Raw genomic sequence first — 23,516 nt, 5'->3', positions numbered from 1 at the left:
GATCTGTTTGTAACCACGAGTGCCTGAAATGTGAGATAATCGACATTTGACTCCGGGATAAAGTGTTTAAAACTCACTCGATAAATGACGTATGAAAACACGAAGCAGATCACATTTTCTTTCATTTTTACTTCAACCTTTACGATACACATTTATCTGATTCAGTGTCTTCATTTTCACACCACGACACGAGGTTGAACAGCGGGGAGGAAATGTAAACCGTTAAAGCGATATCAAATAAATCAGCTGAAGGACTTTTCTGTTAAAAACCGGATCAGATCCAGAGTATCAAAAATACATTCCTTAATAATTAACTGGCCAATAAATAACGACGGTCTTCAGCCTCCGGTGTTTCTGGTGTTTCTGCTGATCTGGAAGTCGGATTTCAGCCCTTTTTCTTTGAGGATTCAGTCGTGAGAAGATCTTTGGTTTTCATCGAGGCGTCTCGGTGTTTCTCTGGTTTTCAGGCACTTGAGGCTCAGTGAGTTTCAGGCACTTGAGGCTCAGTGAGTTTCAGACACTTGAGGCTCAGTGAGTTTCAGACACTTGAGGCTCGGTGAGTTTCAGGCACTTGAGGCTCAGTGAGTTTCAGGCACTTGAGGCTCAGTGAGTTTCAGGCACTTGAGGCTCAGTGAGTTTCAGTCTCTGCGGTACGGCTGCTGCTCAGTGAACTGAAGTCCGCTGATGTCTCTGTCGATGATCTCGTTCACTGCAACACAAACAGAAGAAGGACACCAGCTTTATTTATCACCAGGGCTGGAATACTTCTGATATTCAATACAAAAAAACTAACATATTTGCTTTTTCCTGATTTAGAAACGATCTGAAACTCTTAGGGAAGAGGTTTAAAGCTCCAGAATCTGAACACTTTATTTAACAATTACTCCATTTTAGAATGAAATAAATAATACAACTATATATTTTATTTTACAAACGTAAGAAGTTAAATAAAATAAAAATGTTTATAAACACAAGAAGTGAAAGTAAAAACATCCAATACAAATTGTGTCCAATTCCTAACTTTTTTCTCAGAACTCAAGAAAAAAATATTTTTATTTTTATTTCAGAAAGAAAATAGTTTTATTTTTTTCCGAAAAATAATAAATATTTTTTCTCCGGGATAAAAAATAAATAGTTCTCAACATTTTTTGAGCAACGTAAACATTTTTGGGGATCTGATCAAAAGTGACTTTTTCCCAGAACTCACAAAATCAGTCCCATTTGTCCCTAATCCTCTTCCGTAGGAGTGTTTTCATAAGGCTCTAAATTCAGGCTATAATTGAACAAACTCAAACACACTGCTTCCAACTGTGGATGTAAACATATTAAAAGCACTCTGTAAACAAATGCATGGAAAGAAAATTAATTCAATTAAATTAAAACATGAATGACATGTTTGTGTGCTGTAGTGACAGGTTCTGTATTAAATCTTTAGATAACAAACTAACTAACATCTCTACAAACTGATTCTCACACCGGCCGCTCTCTGAGAAAGTATTGAGTTATTAAAACTAGCTGCGGTTCAGAAAGTGTTTTTCTGCACGGCAGCGAGCGGCTAAACTTAGATCTGCTGTGAAACCGGACGCTGCAGAAGAAAAAAGAATGGTATCATCGTCTCCATCTGACTGAGGCTCAGAGATAACACGCCTCCAACATCTCTCAACATGTAACACTTCTGCATTAAAACGTCTAAAGACCACAAGATGATGCATAATGTGAGCACACAACTATAGAGACAGAGAAATGTGAAACAATATCAGGAACATGGAGTCGTACATTTCCAGGAAAGAAAATACGAATCTATGAAAATTAATCGCTGCATTTCACAGTTTTTCAATATAAAATATATAATGTAATTACTTGAGTTGTGTGCTCACATTATCCCCAATGTTTATGGAGGCGTGTGGCGCAGTGGGCTAGTGCGTTGGTGTTGGGATCAGGGGAGCACAGGTTCAAACCCCGCTGCAGTCAGCATGTCGTTGTGTCCCTGAGACACTTCACCCCAAAGTGCTCCTGTGGGGATTGTCCACAGTATTGAGTATGTAAGTCGCTTCTACTGTGGACAATCCCCACACTCACTTTAAAGAATAGAATGTTGACAGTAGGCCAAAGTCATGTTGAAAGGCAAGAGGTGTGTGTGTGTGTGTGTGTGTGTGTGTGTGTGTGTGTGTGTGTGTGTGTGTGTGTGTGTGTGTGTGTGTGTGTGTGTGTGTGTGTGTGTGTGTGTGTGTGTGTGTGTGTGTGTGTGTGTGTGTGTGTGTGTGTGTGAGACAGCTGCAGCAACAGATTTAACCCTCGCTGCATCATCAGAGCAACAAAAGCTATTATTAACACAGATCAGAGAGAAACACACACACAGGGGGCCCCCTCGTATAAATAACACACACACACACACACACAGGGGGCCCCCTCGTATAAATAACACACACACACACCATGAACTGTTTCAGCATCACAATTAAGGCCCGGACACACCAAGCCGATTTTGGCCGTCGATAGATGTCTGGCCGACGATGAGCGTCCTGTCGCCCTACTCAGATTGGTGTGTCCCGCACCGTCGTGTCTTTTTGGCCGTGCCGACACCTTCGCTGTCGGCCAAATAAATCACTCTGATTGGCTGTTCAGCTAGCGAATCAGTGCATGAGAAGCTAAACGGAAGTGAGGGACGCAAACAAACGATTTAAGAAGACACACACAGACGGCTATTCTTTTTCATTTTCTGGGCTGATACCGCCAGTACCGCACGAAACATGTTTTCGATGGAGGAGAGTGAAAATGGAACGCACACGCTATTTGTTGTTTGTATATATCACGCAGTCTGTCTTCCGGTTGTTGCCTCTTTTGAATGACGAATACACACTACCGCCGCCTGCTGTTAGGAGAGTTATTGCCACTCACGCATGCGCAGTGCGTACGTGTTTCTTGGCCGTCGGCTGAAGTCTTTGCGGTGTGTTCCAGTGCGACTGTTGGCCAAGACGCAGGAGACGCGAGGCGACGTGACAGTCGGGTCCGTCTGTGTCAGTTCTTTGGTGTCAGCGGGCCTTAAGATGTCTGCTTAATTTCAGAAATCAGGTTCTCATGGAAACTTTAAAAACGTTCTGATTTAACTTTGAGAAGCACTGCTTTACAGCAAAGCCCGCCTTCGGTGCTGTGAGATCTGCGTTCTGATTGGCTAAGGCCCTTCTGTACTGAAAACTCTGTGTTACGATGGGCGTCTGTATGGTTAATAAACGTCATCAGATCCTTACCGTCGTCCAGAGTGATCTCCTGCAGACCCAGAGACTCGGGACGCTCCCCAAACTCCTGCTTGATGCTCGAGGAGGGAGGAGACACCTTCAGGGGGGGAGGAGACGTCACCAAGACTCTCCTGGAGCTCAGAGAGGGGGAGAGTCTCCTCTGAAGTCCACTTGAGGAGGAGGATGAGGTAGGAAGGGCGAAGGACTGAGGACAAGTGGAGGAGATCTGAGAAAGCAAGGAAGAGGTGCTAGGAGGTAGGGAGGATGTGTGAGGAGGCATCGAGGGGATGGAGGAGGTGTGAGGGGAAGTGGAAGTGATCTGAGGAAGCAAGGAAGAGGTTTGAGGAGGTAGGGGGGAGGAGTTAGGAGGGATGTAGGAGGAGTGAGGAAACATTAAGGAGGTGTGAGGAGGTAAGGAGGAAGTGGGATGAGGGATTGAGGAGGTGTAAGGAGTAATGGATGAGGTGTTAGGAAGCAAGGAAGAGGAGTGAAGAGGCACTGAAGAGGTGTAAGGAGGTAAAGAGGAAGTGGGAGGCAGGGATGAGGTGTTAGGAAGCGAGGACGAAGAGTGAGGAGGAAGGAAGGAGGAGTTAGTAAACATTAAGGAGGAGTGAGGAGGTACGGACGAGTTAGGAGGTATAGAGGAGGAGTTAGGAAGAAAGGAAGAAGTGTTAGGAGGTAGGGAAGAGTTAGAAAGCAAGGAAGAGGAGTGAGGAGGTAGGGAGGAGGAGTGAGGAGGGTGATGGAGGCGAGGCGGCCCACAATGCACCGGGAGTTCACATGACTCGTAAAACTGCATGTCTGGTTCCGGCTGGTGGAAGGCGGGACCAGGTGCATTGTGGGAGTTGTGGTCCGGCTCCTGTTTGACGGCGGGCAGGAAGGTGAAGTTCTGCGTTAGGCTCCGCCTCCTTTTCCCGTTGGAGACGCAGAACTGGACCAGAATCGGTTCTGAGGTTCTCCGGTTCAGACGAGGAACCTCCACCACCAGAACGCACTGAAACACATTTACACTCACACGTTAAAAACTACAAGGTTCACAACTACAGGAAATCAAAACACTTTACTTTATTCATTTCTACAGGTGAGAGACAGGTGAGAGACAGGTGAGAGACAGGTGAGGGACAGGTGAGGGACAGGTGAGGGACAGGTGAGGGACAGGTGAGAGACAGGTGAGGGACAGGTGAGGGACAGGTGAGAGACAGGTGAGGGACAGGTGAGAGACAGTTGAGGGACAGGTGAGGGACAGGTGAGGGACAGGTGAGAGACAGGTGAGAGACAGGTGAGAGACAGTTGAGGGACGGGTGAGAGACAGGTGAGGGACAGGTGAGAGACAGGTGAGGGACAGGTGAGAGACAGGTGAGGGACAGGTGAGGGACAGGTGAGGGACAGGTGAGAGACAGGTGAGAGACAGGTGAGAGACAGTTGAGGGACAGGTGAGAGACAGGTGAGGGACAGGTGAGAGACAGGTGAGAGACAGGTGAGGGACAGGTGAGAGACAGTTGAGGGACGGGTGAGAGACAGGTGAGGGACAGGTGAGAGACAGGTGAGGGACAGGTGAGAGACAGGTGAGGGACAGGTGAGGGACAGGTGAGAGACAGGTTGAGAGACAGGTGAGAGACAGGTGAGAGAACAGTTGAGGGACAGGTGAGAGACAGGTGAGGGACAGGTGAGAGACAGGTGAGAGACAGGTGAGGGACAGGTGGGGACGGGTGAGAGACAGGTGAGGGACAGGTGAGAGACAGGTGAGGGACAGGTGAGAGACAGGTGAGGGACAGGTGAGGGACAGGTGAGAGACAGGTGAGAGACAGTTGAGGGACAGGTGAGAGACAGGTGAGAGACAGGTAAGGGACAGGTGAGAGACAGGTGAGAGACAGGTGAGAGACAGGTGAGAGACAGGTGAGAGGGAGACAGGTGAGAGACAGGTGAGAGACAGGTGAGAGGGAGACAGGTGAGAGACAGGTGAGAGACAGGTGAGAGACAGGTGAAAGACAGGTGAGAGACAGGTGAGAGACAGGTGAGAGACAGGTGAGGGGCAGGTGAGAGACAGGTGAGGGGCAATGATAACAGGGATTGAGGAGGAGTGAGGAGGTAGGGAGGAGGAGTGAGGAGGAGGTAGGGAGGAGGAGTGAGGAGGAGGAGTGAGGAGGTAGGGAGGAGGAGTGAGGAGGAGGAGTGAGGAGGTAGGGAGGAGGAGTGAGGAGGAGGAGTGAGGAGAGAGGGAGGAGGAGAGAGGAGGTAGGGGAGGAGGAGTGAGGAGGAGAAGGTAGGGAGGAGGAGTGAGGAGGAGGAGTGAGGAGGTAGGGAGGAGGAGTGAGGAGGAGGAGTGAGGAGAGAGGGAGGAGGAGAGAGGAGGTAGGGAGGAGGAGAGAGGAGGTAGGGAGGAGGAGAGAGGAGGTAGGGAGTGTGTTTCTACTCACACCGCTGCTTTTTTCCGGCAGAACTCTGGCATCCATTTCCCAAAGGGATCTTCCATCTGAGGGTTCAATCAAATTCATTAATTCACAAACAGTTTAATAATAGAATAACATTTGAGACAGAATGGAGACATGTGAAATGGGGCACGCTGAGGAACGCTCTGAAGCTTCAAACTAGTAGGGGCCCAAACACTAAACGGTATTTAAAATATACATGACTTTATATTATTGGTCAACCTCTTAGAGATGTCCCGCCCCTTCACCTATCACGTACAATGTGTTTTAGCGCTAGCCAATAGGAGCGCGAGTGTTCTATTGTGATGTCACTATGTTCCGGAAGTAAACAAAGGAGTCCAATGGAGGCGTGTCAGGCCCCTCTAAAGGACCTTGAACAGAACCTTGAACAGGACCTTGAACAGGACCTTGAACAGGACCTTGAACAGAACCTGGTGTGTTTAACGTGCAGCAGAGGGATAGAAAGCGGTCTGACCGGGGCCTTTCTCCATGAACACCACTCTGGACTGGGAGCAGATGTTTGATCCTCTGATGACAAGCTCCTCTCCTCCGTCAGAGGAGCAGCAGGAGGGGGAGAAGCTCTCCACCTGAGGAACCTCCTGCCCCGAGCGCTGGGCTGCAAAACACACACACACACACACACACACACACACACACACACACACACACACACACACACACACACACACACACACACACACACACAACACACACACACACACCACACACACACACACACACACACACACACACACACACACACACACACACACACACACACACACACACACACACACACACACACACACACACACACACACACACACACACACACACACACACACACAGGGGACACATTATAAAATCTGAAACAGTCTGAAAACGTCACGAAACCTAAACAGGGATCTTGGGAGAACCGTTCCATTAATCAAAAAACCCTTTTAGGCCAATTCATTTGAGAGTCTTGAGAGCTGCTCAAACGTTGAATCTCTTTTCTACGTGAAAGTATGGCGAATCAGTACCACCGCAAAGTTGGATGTTCACATCGATCTCTCGTTCATTCCTATGGAGTGCAGTTGTGTGCTCGATTTGCATGAAGACGTGATGTGAATCTCTCAGAAACATCACAGCACACTATGCCGATCATTATGCATGCTTTGATGTGTATTTGTACGTATAGCTCCAGGACCAGTAGTGCAGACAACTTTAGGTGGAAGATGAGGAATGAGATGAAGACGTATGCATTTCCCAACTTGGGATCAATAAAGTATTTCTTATCTTATCGTATTCCCTGCACACAGAGCGATACTACAGGAGACTCACAGCACTCCACAGCGTTGGATGTCGTCTGAAGCCACAGCATGCGTCCGTCCGACTGTGGCAGGGCGACCCTGAACACAACACGCACCCTCGTGTTCTTCCTGCCGATGGCCATCTCGCCTTTCTTCAGCTCGATGTCGGCGTTACGCAGCTTCAAGATGCCCGCACAGTCGATGCTGCGGAGAAAGTTGAAGGTCTCCTATTATACTATTTGTAGGCATATATTATAGGTCTCAGATAGCGACTACTCTTCTCTGAGGTGTTTGAGTGGTGGAAAGCCCTCCTGTACCTGGCGGCCATGCTGTTGCCGGGCAGAAGAGGGATCTCCAGGGTCTTGGAGCCGCCCGTCATCTTCTCCAGACAGGAAGTGGTCACCGTCTTCCCCGTCACGCGGTGCACCTGGTAGAAGGAGTGAGGCCGGAGGACGCGGTCGTCTGCAGTGCCGATGAACAGCAGGAGGCTGAGCGGCTGCTCGCTGTATCCAATCAGCTGCAGGGACAGAGGGACAGGTGAGAGACAGGTGAGAGACAGGTGAGGGACAGGTGAGGGACAGGTGAGAGACAGGTGAGAGACAGGTGAGGGACAGGTGAGAGACAGGTGAGGTACAGGTGAGGGACAGGTGAGAGACAGGTGAGGGACAGGTGAGGGACAGGTGAGAGACAGGTGAGGGACAGGTGAGAGACAGGTGAGAGACAGGTGAGAGACAGGTGAGGGACAGGTGAGGGACAGGTGAGAGACAGGTGAGAGACAGGTGAGGGACAGGTGAGGGGCAGGTGAGGGGCAGGTGAGAGACAGGTGAGAGACAGGTGAGGGACAGGTGAGAGACAGGTGAGGGACAGGTGAGGGACAGGTGAGGGACAGGTGAGAGACAGGTGAGGGACAGGTGAGGGACAGGTGAGGGACAGGTGGACAGCCTGAGAGTAACTCTGGAGTAACTGTGAGAGGCGTCTTCATACTGTCAACACAGGTTAAAAAACTAAAAAGAATAATAAAAAAAGTGAAATAAACTTACAAAAAAGTACTTTTTCTTCCAATTGTTTAAATGTTATTAATCTTTTTTTAAATATAATTTAGGTCAGGATACTAGCTCCTGAGGTCAGGAGGTCAGGATACTAGCTCCTGAGGTCAGGATGTTAGCTCCTGACCTCAGGATACTTGCTCCTGAGGTCAGGATACTTGCTCCTGAGGTCAGGATACTAGCTCCTGAGGTCAGGATGCTAGCTCCTGAGGTCAGGATACTAGCTCCTGAGGTCAGGATATCAGCTCCTGAGGTCAGGATACTAGCTCCTGAGGTCAGGATACTAGCTCCTGAGGTCAGGATACTAGCTCCTGAGGTCAGGATACTAGCTCCTGAGGTCAGGATGCTAGCTCCTGAGGTCAGGATACTAGCTCCTGAGGTCAGGATACTAGCTCCTGAGGTCAGGATGCTAGCTCCTGAGGTCAGGATATCAGCTCCTGAGGTCAGGATACTAGCTCCTGAGGTCAGGATACTAGCTCCTGAGGTCAGGATATCAGCTCCTGAGGTCAGGATACTAGCTCCTGAGGTCAGGATACTAGCTCCTGAGGTCAGGATATCAGCTCCTGAGGTCAGGATACTAGCTCCTGAGGTCAGGATACTAGCTCCTGAGGTCAGGATACTAGCTCCTGAGGTCAGGATACTAGCTCCTGAGGTCAGGATACTAGCTCCTGAGGTCAGGATACTAGCTCCTGAGGTCAGGATACTAGCTCCTGAGGTCAGGATGCTAGCTCCTGAGGTCAGGATATCAGCTCCTGAGGTCAGGATACTAGCTCCTGAGGTCAGGATACTAGCTCCTGAGGTCAGGATATCAGCTCCTGAGGTCAGGATACTAGCTCCTGAGGTCAGGATACTAGCTCCTGAGGTCAGGATACTAGCTCCTGAGGTCAGGATATCAGCTCCTGAGGTCAGGATACTAGCTCCTGAGGTCAGGATATCAGCTCCTGAGGTCAGGATACTAGCTCCTGAGGTCAGGATGCTAGCTCCTGAGGTCAGGAGGTCAGGATACTAGCTCCTGATGTCAGGATATCAGCTCCTGAGGTCAGGTGTGTTCCCCCCTGCTGTTTCCTGCTTCCTGTACGGAGCCTCAGTTTTCACCCTCGCTGCAGAGGAAGCTTCTGGAGAATGTGACACCAGAACAGCTGCTGGTGTTTGTTACCGCTCTTTCCTCTGAGCCGCAGAACAACCACACTCACACCCTCGCTCGTATTCAATGCAGGAAAACAGAGGGAAATCACAGTGTTTCAGAGCCCAGTGACATATGTTCTGTTTCTGTTTCTGTTCGGAGGGTTTCAATGATTAGTGCAGTATAAATCTACATGCAGTATTTTACCGGGGCATGTTCATTTAATAAACTATGAATGTTTTATATCGATGTAACGGGAAGAAACTCATCTAACTGATCTTTTTTTTTTTTTTTTCTGAGCCTCTGAATTAGCAATGAGCGAAAAATGCTAACACCTTACTGCACCGAAAATCACTCACAAAACCTTATTATTTATTTCTTCTCCACATCCAACACATCGTTTCACATCGTGAGGTGACACAGAACCGATGGGTACCCTCATTATCACTGAATTATACGAAATGGCGACGTTATAAGCAAAAACGGACATCAAAACAGGTGACGCTAGGTAGCTAAAAATGCTAACATTTTTACCTTGGCTCTGTAGTCTCTCCAAAGTGGTCTTCAATGGCATTAAAACGATAAAAACGCTGCTGAAGTTAATCCATAGGTTAATCCAATGTGTCTGTGTCCCTTTGAAATGATTTCTGATAATCCATAAGCATTAAAACTGCTTTTCCGTTTCCAGATGTCAAAGCTAGAGATAGGTTCACTCTGATGCAAAATTACATGCGCGAAGCCCCCACCTTTTCGTTTCACAATGAGTGTGTGTGGGGGGCTCCCCCTTCGATTCTATTGGCTCTAACGGTCAGAAAGAGGTGTCAACCATCAAAATCGAGCAAAGGGAAGCCAGAGATATGGAAAATCCACCCAAATGACCCCAGAAGTGGTTTCTTTTTGCTAAATCTCTCTAAAAAGGTCAAATGTCACTTGTTTTGCATCAATCTTGATAGAGGGTACTTATTATATGTTGTACTTTGGATTCCTAAAGCTTTTAGTCTACTAACCCATCATCTAAGGGTAGTTTTCACTATAAGTACAAATTTATTTTTGGACGGACACTATCATTTACAGTTTATTACTATGTAAGATCTGAATTTTCTTTAAAATAAAAAACATCTATATTGATTCTGACTTTTCTACATCCAACTCACAGGTTTATCATTACTTTGAGAATAAAGATTATTAATTTAACCCTTTTAGAAGGGAAGATATGGTCATTTGTTCTGGGAATGTCATTTTCGAGCCTGAGACCTGAAAAACAGGCTCAGGGCTCAACAGGTTAACTGTAGATATGTTTATATTTGCTGTTTATTGTTTTCATTTTATTGTGTTTTTATCTTTTAAATATATTAACGCCTGAACACACTGCTGCTCTATCAAAAACGATTTCCCAATTTGGGATCATTAAAGTGTCTGTCTGTGTGTCTGAGCCTGAACATGAGTCTGAACATGAGTCTGAACATGAGTCTGAACATGAGTCTGAACATGAGTCTGAACATGAGTCTGAACATGAGTCTGAACATGAGTCTGAAATCAAACGTGTCTGGTTTTTAAGACTCACTTTGACGAGTGGATGTCCTGCAGTCGCTGCCTTGATGGACCCGCGGCTGCCCTCCGTCTCATAGTGAGCGCGGTGGTATGATCGGGGCTGGACCTCCACCCTCAGCTCATACTGGTCAAACTGGCTGGGCAGGGGCCAGTCCAGAGGGGGGGGCGACGAGGCTCTGCAGGGACACACACCATCAATCACACACACTGTTACTCAAAGTAGAGTCCACATTCCCCCCTGTAGGACTGGAAAGGGTTGTTCTGTTTGTTTTTGTGTGAATGCAAAGAGGCCATATTCTTATTCTGAGGTGTTCCCTCTCCTCTAGATGTTAGTGCATGTCAATGGTCTGCAGAGACTAAAATCCCTGTGTTCCCTCCAGAGGGAGTTTCTCTCCCACACACTCTCCTCATATCTCAGTAGCATTTAGATATTTTAGATATTTGTCCCCAAGTTTAGCAGCCCTAACTCTGAGTATCTGTATGAAAGAAGCCCACCTGAACAGAGGGGGGTTCCCAGGTTTGGGTTTGTTCCAGCTGAAGTGTGAGGGCACCTGCAGGAAGAGGTCAGTGAGGTCGTCCTGCCCCGCCCCCTCCTCCCCGGGGGGGTCCAGGAAGGCCTCCAGGTCCCCCTGCCCGGCCAGCAGCCCCCCCGTGGTCCTCCGGGTCTTGGAGGGGACGTCCAGCTCCTGGTAGCCCGACAGCAGGAAGGCGGCGGCGGGACTCCCCACCCAGGAGTCGTCGGTGACGCTGCCCCGCGGAGAGGCTCCCGGGCTGGGGGAGTGATGGGGGGAGTGATGGGGGGAGGGATGGGGGGAGTGATGGGGGGAGTGGGAGCGGGCGTGGGGGCCAGCGCTGGAGTGACGTCTCTTTCCACAGGGGGACGTTGGTCTGGAGGACGGCCTGAGGAAGACGTCATTAGATCAACTGTATTACACGTTTCTGAAATGTGTAAATATGCAAATGAGGCGCAGAAATGTGAACACTGGATAAAGCCAGGTTCATATTCTTGTTTCATGTTGATGTTGGCACATTAGAGTCGGAGGGTTTACCAGAGGGATATCTCTTTGTCTCACTTAAGTTAGTAAATGAAGCACCTTGATGTGTATTTGGGATGTTTAATGACACAGTAAGGAAGCAAAACAGCCCAAACAAAGCGCATTTGTTTTTGTCTTGTGTGTGTTTTGTTGTTATTTAAGCCTGTATTAAGTGTCTTTGAGTACCTAATATAATATAAATAATATAACACAGTTACCTGGAGGTGGGTCTGGGGGTCAGCCAGCTCTCCTCGGTGACGCTGGTCCGGGGGGAGTGATGAGGCGACTGTCGGGGCGACTGGTGAGGCGACAGCGATGGACTGAAAGCACCAGGATGTTGGTACTTCTGCTGCCAAAGCTCCACTCCGAAGGCCCCGCCCCCGCAGCCAGGTGAGCCAACGGGGGAGCAGAGAGCCAGGTGAGCGGCGTCCCTAAGCTCCGCCTCCACGTCGTCGTGGGAGAAGGACTCGCAGGAGGACAGGTCGGACATCCAGCTGCGAGAGGACAGGCTGCTGCAGGGACTGGCACTCAGAGCAGGGTCTCTATAACTGGGAACCAGAGGAAGGTACAGCTGGCCCCTGAGGAGAGGGACGTTTGTTTACATAACTTTCAACACGAGGCAATTCACAGTAGAATTTTTTAAATACATTTTCGAATTGTCTTTTTTTTTAATACATTTTTTTAATTAGGTAGATCATTTGTTTATATATAATTTGTTAGAACAGCTTTAAAATCAAAACCTGTTAAAAATCTGCTCAAAGATTGTTGGTCACCGTGTCAGAGACTTTATAACTCAGCAGACCATAATAACCTGTGAGGCTGTCCAACAACATCATCTGGGACAGGGGCGGACTTGGACTAAAAATCAGCCCGGGACTCTCGACCGGCCCACTTCGTCCGACCGGCCCACCTCTGTACCGCAAGTAAATACCGCTAGTAAGTTGTCGACGGGACGGGACGGGGAGTGCTAGTGACTTATCCGACCGGCCCACTTCGTCCGACCGGCCCACTTCAGTACCGGCCCATCGGGATTCGTCCCAAACGTCCCGATGGCCAGTCCGCCCCTGACCAAAGTTATATATAATTTCCAAGTCAATTATATTTTTGGTTATCGATTTGATACTGCTTAAGTTTGTACAGTATCATAATTCAGAGCAGGGTCCCGGTAACTGGGAACAGGAAGATACAGCTGGCCCCTGAGGAGAGGAACGTTTCTTTATATAGCACCTTACAACACGAGGAAATACAAGACGACCCCTCTTTATCAAGACTCATTTTTGGAAAAATACCTTTTTGAAGACCAAATCTTGTTTTTGATAAAGAAAATAAATGTATTTGAAAATATTGATAACACACATCACACATTGTGTTTAAATGTGCCGTCTATTCGTCACATCACAGATGTCTTCTCATTCAGCTGCATCATCACATCACGTCTTCCTCGCTGCCATCCACGGCATTAGAAACGCAGCATTCCTTTAACCCATTTATTATGCTCTCTCGTAACTTCGCCTCTCTTGTTTATTAACTCGCCTACTTTTGAGCCACTTTGTTGGAGTTGGTTGCTGTGTCTCTGCATCTCTATCTCTCCTGTTGCTGTGAACTGTTTCCGTACTTTAAAGGTCCCCTATTACACTGTTTTTCATCAATATATTATATGTCTCAGATATATACAAAACATGTCTCTGAAGTGTTTGGCTCCAATTAGAAAACAGATCACCCATTGCAGCATTACCCATAATCCCCTCTGTTTCAGCCCTGTTTCAAAAGTGCTGATTCTGTGTCTGTTACATTAGATGAAAATAAGGAGCCCCTCCCCACGCCCCTCTGTGAGATATTTGGTTAAAAAGAACACAATAGCCGCGTTCACACCGGAGTACTTTCACCGTACTTTTCGCGTTTTAGTTCCGTGAGTCGCGTTCACACCAAAAATCGTACTTAATCTCGGGTACTTTTACCCCCATTTTTAGAGCCAACTCAGAGAGCGTACTTTTCTGTGGGTGAAAAGTTCTCCAAAAGTGCCCCAGTGCTGATTGGCTGGGCGAATTGCAAACCACGCCCGTACAACTCTGAAAATGTTGTGTAGAGCCGCCATTGTTTTTCCTCGCTACAAAAACACAACGCTCCGTGCGTTGTGTTTGTTTTTGAAAGCAGTTATGGCAAGCATCAAGAAATGATGAGGAGGTGTCGGCGCTTCTGGAGATCTACGCAGAGGACGCGACCCAGGGAATGCACTGAAGCCAGTTCAGTAGCTTTCACTCGACCTGGGAATGTGCACAGCCCCACGGCACACCGGCTAAAAATAAAGAAACTCGGGCAGGACTACAAACGGCGGATTCAGTGGCCAACGATGACGACGAAGGTAAAATCAACTACATGCACTGGGGTTTTAATCTGCACAATAATGGTCTCAGATGTACTTTTATTTGCTCAGTAGATCAAGCTAGCCATGCTAGCCATAATAGGCTAACACCGGCCCCGAGCACACAGTACACACACACTGTAACTTTGTCTTGAAAGAACGTTACGCATCGAACTGATGTTCACAATCATGTTTATTTCATAATATTCATCATATTTTATGTTTAACTTGCCTCAACAACATTAAACAAAGTTCAAGCATACATGAAGCACTCTTCAAAAAGGAACAATCCTCCGTGTTTGAACCTCTTAAATCGCTGCATAGCCGATTTATTTGGACTGGATTATCCCAGAGAGTCAAAAGATTCTTTATAACACAGTTTCAGATTTGTGAAACCTTAATTCTATTTGTGAAAATACAAAAAACACATTCCTAGTATGTTGTAAAACTACATGGCGACTAAACTTGTATATTGTATATTGCTTATTTTCCCCTCTTAGGAAAGCGGACACGGGATGCGAATTTCTTTGACACCGCCCAGGCGTTGGAGGACCGGCGTGCCGTGGTGAATGAGTCGCTGCGTGGAGATCAGATGGTGCTGTTCACCAAGGCCCAGGAAACGGAGGACAAGATGCTCACCTCGATGGAGCGCCAGGCAGAAGTGTTCAAGCAGCAGATGGAGCGCCAGCAGCACCAGGATGAAGTGTGGGCGCTGCGCCATGAGGAAGCGTCGGCGCAGCGGCAGGATGAGCGACAAACTGCATTTAATAACAGTTTATTTGGTATAGTTTTTGTAAATAATGACACACGACACACAACGTTGCACTAAGGTGTGCATGCTGCTGAGAATATCCATACACCTGGGACAGTTTATTTTATATTGTTATTACTGTTATGACTTTATTTTATATATAATGTTTACTGACATGTACAACTGACACTTTATTTACATTTAAAATTGTTCTATTTAATGTTATGTCTTGAGAGTGCAATAAAGAAAACCGACATGGCGATTAAGCTTATTTCTCCTGACACTTTATCTTTAGTGACCTGTGTAGCATCCGATACATCACATGTAAGTGATTATTCTGATACCATCATGTTTCATCGGTTATAAACTGGCAAAGCTTTATTTGTCATTTATTTATCATCAATGTTGCAACCTTGTGGAGGAATGGCAGGGGCACATACACAAATATGATAATTTATATCATTTTAAATATTATTTGACCTAAACTTTTAATTCCCCCCCATTTCACACAACACAACATGGAGTCCACTATGGGCCAAAACTAACATGTATGTTTGCATAGTGTTTATGGCAGACGGATGCAGTGGGTCTCAGGAAGATATATAATAAAGGTGGGTTTGCTGCTGAGACTCCCTACAGCTGGGAGTTTATTTTATATTGTTATTACTGTTATTATATAGTACAACTGACACTTTATTTTATATTGACAATGTTTACTGACATGTACAACTGACACTTTAGTTACATTTAAAATATTTCTATTTAATGTTATGTCTTGAGAGTGCAATAAAGAAAACCGACATGGCGATTAAACAGATCCTGTATCAGTTTTTCTTCTTCTCTTGTTTTGTAGCGGGTTGCAAACAACTTTAAGGTGCTTACCGCCACCTACTGTACTTGTAATCTTCCCTCAGGGAAAAGTACTCCGGTGTGAACGCGATCTGTACTAAGTACCCTGGGGTTAAAAGCGCCAGGGCTCTTAGTGCCGGAACTAAGTACAGGAAAGTACTTGGTGTGAACGCGGCTAATGGTGCTCTTGGAGGAGATTGGTTGATTCGGCCGAAAAGGCGTCGGCCCGGCTGAAAAGACACGACGGTGCGGGACACACCAATCTGAGTAGGGCGTGTTGACGCTCATCGTCGGCCTGACGCCCACCGATGCCGATAATCGGCCTGGTGTGTCCGTGCCTTAAGACGACCCCTCTTTTTCAGATTTTTTTCTCGGAAAATAAACCCCGTCTTGTATTCGGATCAATACGGTAGTATTTTTTAAATCAATTATTTGACAAACCAGGATGCCTCGGGGTTCCCGCCCTCCGCCCGGCAACACGCCATCACTTCCTGTCCGCTTCCTGGATCCACATGGCTGTTGGGAGCGATGGAAGTGATCTGGATACTCGGGCACTCGAAGGTCCTGGTGTTCCCCAGGGAGCCGTACTGGGGCCCCTGGGAGTCGTACAGGGAGCCCTGCAGTTGGTACTGGTAGTCGGCGGGAGGGAAAGGGTGAGTCTGAAGCTCCAGAGCCTGATTGGAGGAAGAAGAAGGGGGGGAGGCGCCATCGAGCTGTTGACCTGAGAGGAAACAACATGCAAATCATAATCAAACGAGACCTTCATCATTTGATTTGCAAAGAGGCTTGCAGACATAACACAATAATAATAATAATACAACAGGTTTCATATCCGAGGTGCTGGGAATCTATTAACACTCTTTCTACGTCTCTTGCATGTCCTATATATATTCATGTTGCTCTGTTGGAGGACTCTTTAAAGTAGAGACATTACATACTGATATACACCTGAACATCAGCAGGAGAGGACTCTTTAAAGTAGAGACACTACATACTGATATACACCTGAACATCAGCAGGAGAGGACTCTTTAAAGTAGAGACACTACATACTGATATACACCTGAACATCAGCAGGAGAGGACTCTTTAAAGTAGAGACACTACATACTGATATACACCTGAACATCAGCAGGAGAGCACTCTTTAAAGTAGAGACACTACATACTGATATACACCTGAACATCAGCAGGAGAGGACTCTTTAAAGTAGAGACACTACATACTGATATACACCTGAACATCAGCAGGAGAGGACTCTTTAAAGTAGAGACACTACATACTGATATACACCTGAACATCAGCAGGAGAGGACTGTTTAAAGTAGAGACACTACATACTGATATACACCTGAACATCAGCAGGAGAGAACTCTTTAAAGTAGAGACACTACATACTGATATACACCTGGACATCAGCAGGAGAGGACTCTTTAAAGTAGAGACACTACATACTGATATACACCTGAACATCAGCAGGAGAGGACTCTTTAAAGTAGAGACACTACATACTGATATACACCTGAACATCAGCAGGAGAGGACTCTTTAAAGTAGAGACACTACATACTGATATACACCTGAACATCAGCAGGAGAGGACTCTTTAAAGTAGAGACACTACATACTGATATACACCTGAACATCAGCAGGAGAGGACTCTTTAAAGTAGAGACACTACATACTGATATACACCTGAACATCAGCAGGAGAGGACTCTTTAAAGGAGAGACACTACATACTGATATACACCTGAACATCAGCAGGAGAGGACTCTTTAAAGGAGAGACACTACATACTGATATACACCTGAACATCAGCAGGAGAGGACTCTTTAAAGTAGAGACACTACATACTGATATACACCTGAACATCAGCAGGAGAGGACTCTTTAAAGGAGAGACACTACATACTGATATACACCTGAACATCAGCAGGAGAGGACTCTTTAAAGTAGAGACACTACATACTGATATACACCTGAACATCAGCAGGAGAGGACTCTTTAAAGTAGAGACACTACATACTGATATACACCTGAACATCAGCAGGAGAGGACTCTTTAAAGTAGAGACACTACATACTGATATACACCTGAACATCAGCAGGAGAGGACTCTTTAAAGTAGAGACACTACATACTGATATACACCTGAACATCAGCAGGAGAGGACTCTTTAAAGTAGAGACACTACATACTGATATACACCTGAACATCAGCAGGAGAGGACTCTTTAAAGTAGAGACACTACATACTGATATACACCTGAACATCAGCAGGAGAGGACTCTTTAAAGTAGAGACACTACATACTGATATACACCTGAACATCAGCAGGAGAGGACTCTTTAAAGTAGAGACACTACATACTGATATACACCTGAACATCAGCAGGAGAGGACTCTTTAAAGTAGAGACACTACATACTGATATACACCTGAACATCAGCAGGAGAGGACTCTTAAAGTAGAGACACTACATACTGATATACACCTGAACATCAGCAGGAGAGGACTCTTTAAAAGTAGAGACACTACATACTGATATACACCTGAACATCAGCAGGAGAGGACTCTTTAAAGTAGAGACACTACATACTGATATACACCTGAACATCAGCAGGAGAGGACTCTTTAAAGTAGAGACACTACATACTGATATACACCTGAACATCAGCAGGAGAGGACTCTTTAAAGTAGAGACTAGGGCTGCTCGATTATGGCAAAAATCATAATCTTGATTATTTGGGTCAATAATTGATATCATGATTATTAAAAACGATTATCCATTTATTGAAAAAAAATATGTCGTTTTATTTCGATTAGGTTGTTTTCATAATCGTTGCAAGCCAAAATCGTAATTGCGATTAAAATACGATTAATTGAGCAGCCCTAGTAGAGACACTGAATACTGAACATTAGTGAAGAGTAGGTCTGCAGCACGATTTATTTTTCCACTATATTATTACTGTGAACTGGATTAGAGGAAGCAGAATTAATTTGTGTTATTTTAATATCTGGTTATTAAAATAACCATTGAACTACTTTCTGATGAACTCAGAGTTCACTCACCGCACTATGAACAACAGTTGAGTAAATTCATTCACACAGCTGCACACACTCACCACAACATGACTATTAATACCACACACACACACACACACACACACACACACACACACACACACACACACACACACACACACACACACACACACACACACACACACACACACACACACACACACACACACACACACACACACACACACACACACACACACACACACACACACACACACACACACCACACACACACACACACACACACACACACACACACACACACACACACACACACACACACACACTGCATGCAAAATAGGAAGTCAAAGCAGCAACAGTGAAGAGATTCACTGTTGCTTTAAAACAAACACATTACATGGGATGAAGAGGATGATGAAGAGGAGGTAGAATTTAAAATGTAAGGAATTTTTTTAAGTAAAATCCTAAAACAAAACAACAACAAAAATCTTTGTAAATCTTTAGACAGTTGAAGACGAGGAGGAAGATAAGAAAGAGGAAGAGGAAGAGGAAGAGCTGCCAGCTGGCACAGACAGAAAACCAGGAAGTAAAACCTGCCGGCAGACAGGCGGCAACTCGAGGACTTCCTGTACCGAGCGGCAAACACCCAAAAAAAATACTAATGTCTAAAATATGAATGCATTCACAAAATGCTGAGAGAAACAAGAAGCTCTACTTTAAAGAGTCCTCTCCTGCTGATGTTCAGGTGTATATCAGTATGTAGTGTCTCTACTTTAAAGAGTCCTCTCCTGCTGATGTTCAGGTGTATATCAGTATGTAGTGTCTCTACTTTAAAGAGTCCTCTCCTGCTGATGTTCAGGTGTATATCAGTATGTAGTGTCTCTACTTTAAAGAGTCCTCTCCTGCTGATGTCAGGTGTATATCAGTATGTAGTGTCCTCTACTTTAAAGAGTCCTCTCCTGTTGATGTTCAGGTGTATATCAGTATGTAGTGTCTCTACTTTAAGAGTCCTCTCCTGCTGATGTTCAGGTGTATATCAGTATGTAGTGTCTCTACTTTAAAGAGTCCTCTCCTGCTGATGTTCAGGTGTATATCAGTATGTAGTGTCTCTACTTTAAAGAGTCCTCTCCTGCTGATGTTCAGGTGTATATCAGTATGTAGTGTCTCTACTTTAAAGAGTCCTCTCCTGCTGATGTTCAGGTGTATATCAGTATGTAGTGTCTCTACTTTAAAGAGTCCTCTCCTGCTGATGTTCAGGTGCATATCAGTATGTAGTGTCTCTACTTTAAAGAGTCCTCTCCTGCTGATGTTCAGGTGTATATCAGTATGTAGTGTCTCTACTTTAAAGAGTCCTCTCCTGCTGATGTTCAGGTGTATATCAGTATGTAGTGTCTCTACTTTAAAGAGTCCTCTCCTGCTGATGTTCAGGTGTATATCAGTATGTAGTGTCTCTACTTTAAAGAGTCCTCTCCTGCTGATGTTCAGGTGTATATCAGTATGTAGTGTCTCTACTTTAAAGAGTCCTCTCCTGCTGATGTTCAGGTGTATATCAGTATGTAGTGTCTCTACTTTAAAGAGTCCTCTCCTGCTGATGTTCAGGTGTATATCAGTATAGTTCAAGGTGCAAGGCTTTTATTGGTCCTACGCAGTGTGACCGTGTTTAAAAAAAAGCATGTGCTACTATTTCTGATCCCAGAGAGCCACCACCTGTATGCAGAGGATTGAAATAGCACCAGAGTAAATGTTTGCAGAGTGAAGCAGGTAAAACAGTCAGGTCACATCACACTATGTTGTGCCTTATATTAAGAAATATTATTTTAGTAAAGCTATAAAAAGGCATGCATTAAGGTTATAATATAAATGCTATGTTTCTACAGTCTGATAAAGTTGCAGTTACTTTTTAAATGTGAAAAAGTAACTTTTTGTAGCTAAAATTCTTATTTTTGTCTCTCATTTTCACGAGATTGTGCCATCAAAATACGTTAAAAAGTACTTTAAGTGAGTAATAAATATGAATACTTCATATCATTACATCTTAATATATAATAGCCCATAATATAAAAGTTAAGATGAATACAATCTGCCATTTTTGTGAGTTCAAAGTGTATAAACACAACTAAAATGTTACAAAATGACCACCGCAGCCTACTAATCAGAACATAAAAAGAAAGCCGATTAATTAATAAAATAATAAACACACTGTGAATAGTCTCTGTAGCTTTCTGTGGTTTAAATGGAAGCTGATCCACATTTTAAATTAACCTACATTTAAATATTTAACCTAAATTTAACAGCAGACAGCTGGAGGTGTCACATAAACTGAAGTCTGACTGCTCCACTTCCGGTTACGACTTTCAAAGTAAAAGCAAAATATTGAGGTACTTGTACTTGATCACTATAGTATAAGATCTGAGTACTTATTTTTGTACCTTTACTCAAGTACAACATCTGAGTACTTCTACTTTTACTCAAGTACAAGATCTGAGTGCTTTTCCCACCTCTATCTATACATCTATCTAATGCTGAGTTTTATTCTGAAGGCCGCACAGCTTCACTTCCGGTCTAACCACCGCTGCCTCCCGTTAACTTGACCCTGAATGGTGACACATTTCTAACTAACGTCGTCAAAATAAAAGCCCGTTTACCTGCCGCCTGTCTCCCGTCGAACATCAGTCTGAAGTCCAGCTCCTCGGCGCAGTTTACCGACGACATTGACCCGTTAAACTGTTAAAACCTGTCTGTCTCTCGAACCTGTCTCACTCACTACAAACACGTCACTAAAAGTTGTTACCCGCCATCCACTCGGTTAATAAACGCGCCCACAGGAAGCGCAGTCAAAGCGTTAAAGTCCCATTGTTGTTGTTGTTGTTGTTGTTGTTAACTTGTTGTTTGTTCTCTGTTTCTGTGCGGCTGTTTGAGTTTCAGTTGATCCCAGTGCTGCGTTCACGGTCTTTCCGTAAACTACAACACCGAGCCCCCAGGAAGTGAGCTGGACGTTGAAACACATATTTGGAATGGCGTAGTGGCCAAACGCCGGTACTGCAGCCTCCGTGAACGGGTGGGAAGTAACTCATAATAATAATAATAAATTACATTTATTATACCGCATTTCAAGGGACCCAAGGCAGCTTTACATGCTGTGAACAAACAAACAAACAAGTTGGGCAAATAATAAAGTAAACATTAAATATATACTAGCAGTGTGAGATTAACTAAGTACATTTAGTCAAGTAGTTAAGTACAATTTTGAGGTACTTGTGCTTTACTTGAGTATTTCCATTTTATGCTACTAGATTTAATCAGAGGTGGTAAAAGTACTCAGATCGTGTACTTGAGTAAAAGTTTAAGTACTCGGATCTTGTACTTGAGTAAAAGTAGAAATACTCAGATCTTGTACTAAAAGTTCTGCATTCAAAATGTTCCTCAAGTACAAGTACAAAAATATTAGCATCAAAATATACTTAAAGTACCAAAAGTAAAAGTAGTCATTCTGTTGCTTAAGTACTTGAGTAAATATACTTAGTTACTTGTTACTAACTCTTTCAGTCACAAACAGGTCAAATGATATGTTTTAGAAAAAGGAATTGTCTCTGCATTTAATCTCATTGTCAGAGAAAGCAAGTTGTGAAAATACACTCATTAACTTTCCTAATAAATCATTTGAATGAGTCTCAAAGTCTATAAACCATGGTGATCACAACATGTAAACATGAATTGTTTATAATTTAATATTAACGTCATATTTTAAAGACGAAATAAGGAAACAGAGCTTCCTAATCAGTAAGAATAATATATAATAGAGTGTAAAAATGATTCACTCAAGGCTCAGTACGAGGTGTTCAAGGTCTCATTTAAATGCTGTTACTAATCTTTAAGGATCTGTTCGTGTACTTCCCTTTTCTGACACCAACTTCCTGTTAGACATTAACAAACTTTATCTGATATATTTTCAGCAACCTGACAGACACGCTGTGCACGGAAACACTTCCAAAGACTGCAAAACACGGTGATTTCTAAACTTTATACAGAGTGTAAACATGTTCTAGTCTCATTTACAGTATAAGGAGATTTAAAGACTTTTCACCGATGTTGGTTACTCTCTCATATTTCCCAGGGTCCTTAAAAGCAGCAACAGCCAGCCCCGTGGTGATGTCATCAGCTGGGTGTCAAGTTCAACTCAGGGGAGGAAGTATTCAGAGACTTTACTGCAGTACAAGTACTAATACTACACTGTGCACATACTCTGTCACTATAAAAGTACTAATACCACACTGTAGGAATACTCTGTCACAGTAAAAGTACTAATACCACACTGTAGGAATACTCTGTAACAGTAAAAGTACTAACACCACACTGTAGGAATACTCTGTCACTATAAAAGTACTAATACCACACTGTAGGAATACTCTGTAACAGTAAAAGTACTAACACCACACTGTAGGAATACTCTGTCACTATAAAAGTACTAATACCACACTGTAGGAATACTCTGTCACAGTAAAAGTACTAATACCACACTGTAGGAATACTCTGTCACAGTAAAAGTACTAACACCACACTGTAGGAATACTCTCACTATAAAAGTACTAATACCACACTGTAAGAATACTCTGTCCCAGTAAAAGTACTAATACCACACTGTAGGAATACTCTGTCACTATAAAAGTACTAATACCACACTGTAGGAATACTCTGTCACAGTAAAAGTACTAATACCACACTGTAAGAATACTCTGTCCCAGTAAAAGTACTAATACCACACTGTAGGAATACTCTGTAACAGTAAAAGTACTAATACCACACTGT

At 44.6% G+C, this 23,516-nt stretch overlaps 1 protein-coding gene across 1 annotated transcript; it reads right to left on the bottom strand.

The window, feature by feature from the left end:
- Nucleotides 1-109: 109 nt before the first annotated feature.
- LOC117479862 (nuclear factor of activated T-cells, cytoplasmic 3-like) lies at nt 110-21,721 on the bottom strand. Its single transcript, XM_034126967.1, has 11 exons — nt 21,356-21,721; nt 16,115-16,394; nt 11,930-12,289; nt 11,173-11,577; nt 10,691-10,853; nt 7,275-7,474; nt 6,989-7,161; nt 6,141-6,281; nt 5,654-5,709; nt 3,249-4,230; nt 110-709 (listed from the first exon to the last, which is right to left on the bottom strand). Exons 1-11 carry the CDS (start codon nt 21,420-21,422, stop codon nt 639-641), a joined length of 2,898 nt encoding a protein of 965 aa, XP_033982858.1. The 5' UTR covers nt 21,423-21,721; the 3' UTR covers nt 110-638.
- Between the last annotated feature and the right edge of the window lie 1,795 nt (nt 21,722-23,516).

Source organism: Trematomus bernacchii, unplaced genomic scaffold, assembly GCF_902827165.1.
Source record: "Trematomus bernacchii unplaced genomic scaffold, fTreBer1.1, whole genome shotgun sequence".
NCBI lineage: Eukaryota > Metazoa > Chordata > Actinopteri > Perciformes > Nototheniidae > Trematomus > Trematomus bernacchii.
The sequence above is the reverse complement of the archived record's forward strand: the minus strand, read 5'-3'. Positions and strand labels throughout refer to the sequence as shown.

Coding starts and splice junctions, on each gene's coding strand:
- LOC117479862 (XM_034126967.1), bottom strand. CDS start 21,422: ATGTCGTCGGTAAACTGCGCCGAGGAGCTGGACTTCAGACTGATGTTC. Junction 16,395..21,355: donor CGACGGGAGACAGGCGGCAG/GTAAACGGGCTT, acceptor GTTTCCTCTCAG/GTCAACAGCTCGATGGCGCC. Junction 7,162..7,274: donor GGCAACAGCATGGCCGCCAG/GTACAGGAGGGC, acceptor CTTTCTCCGCAG/CATCGACTGTGCGGGCATCT.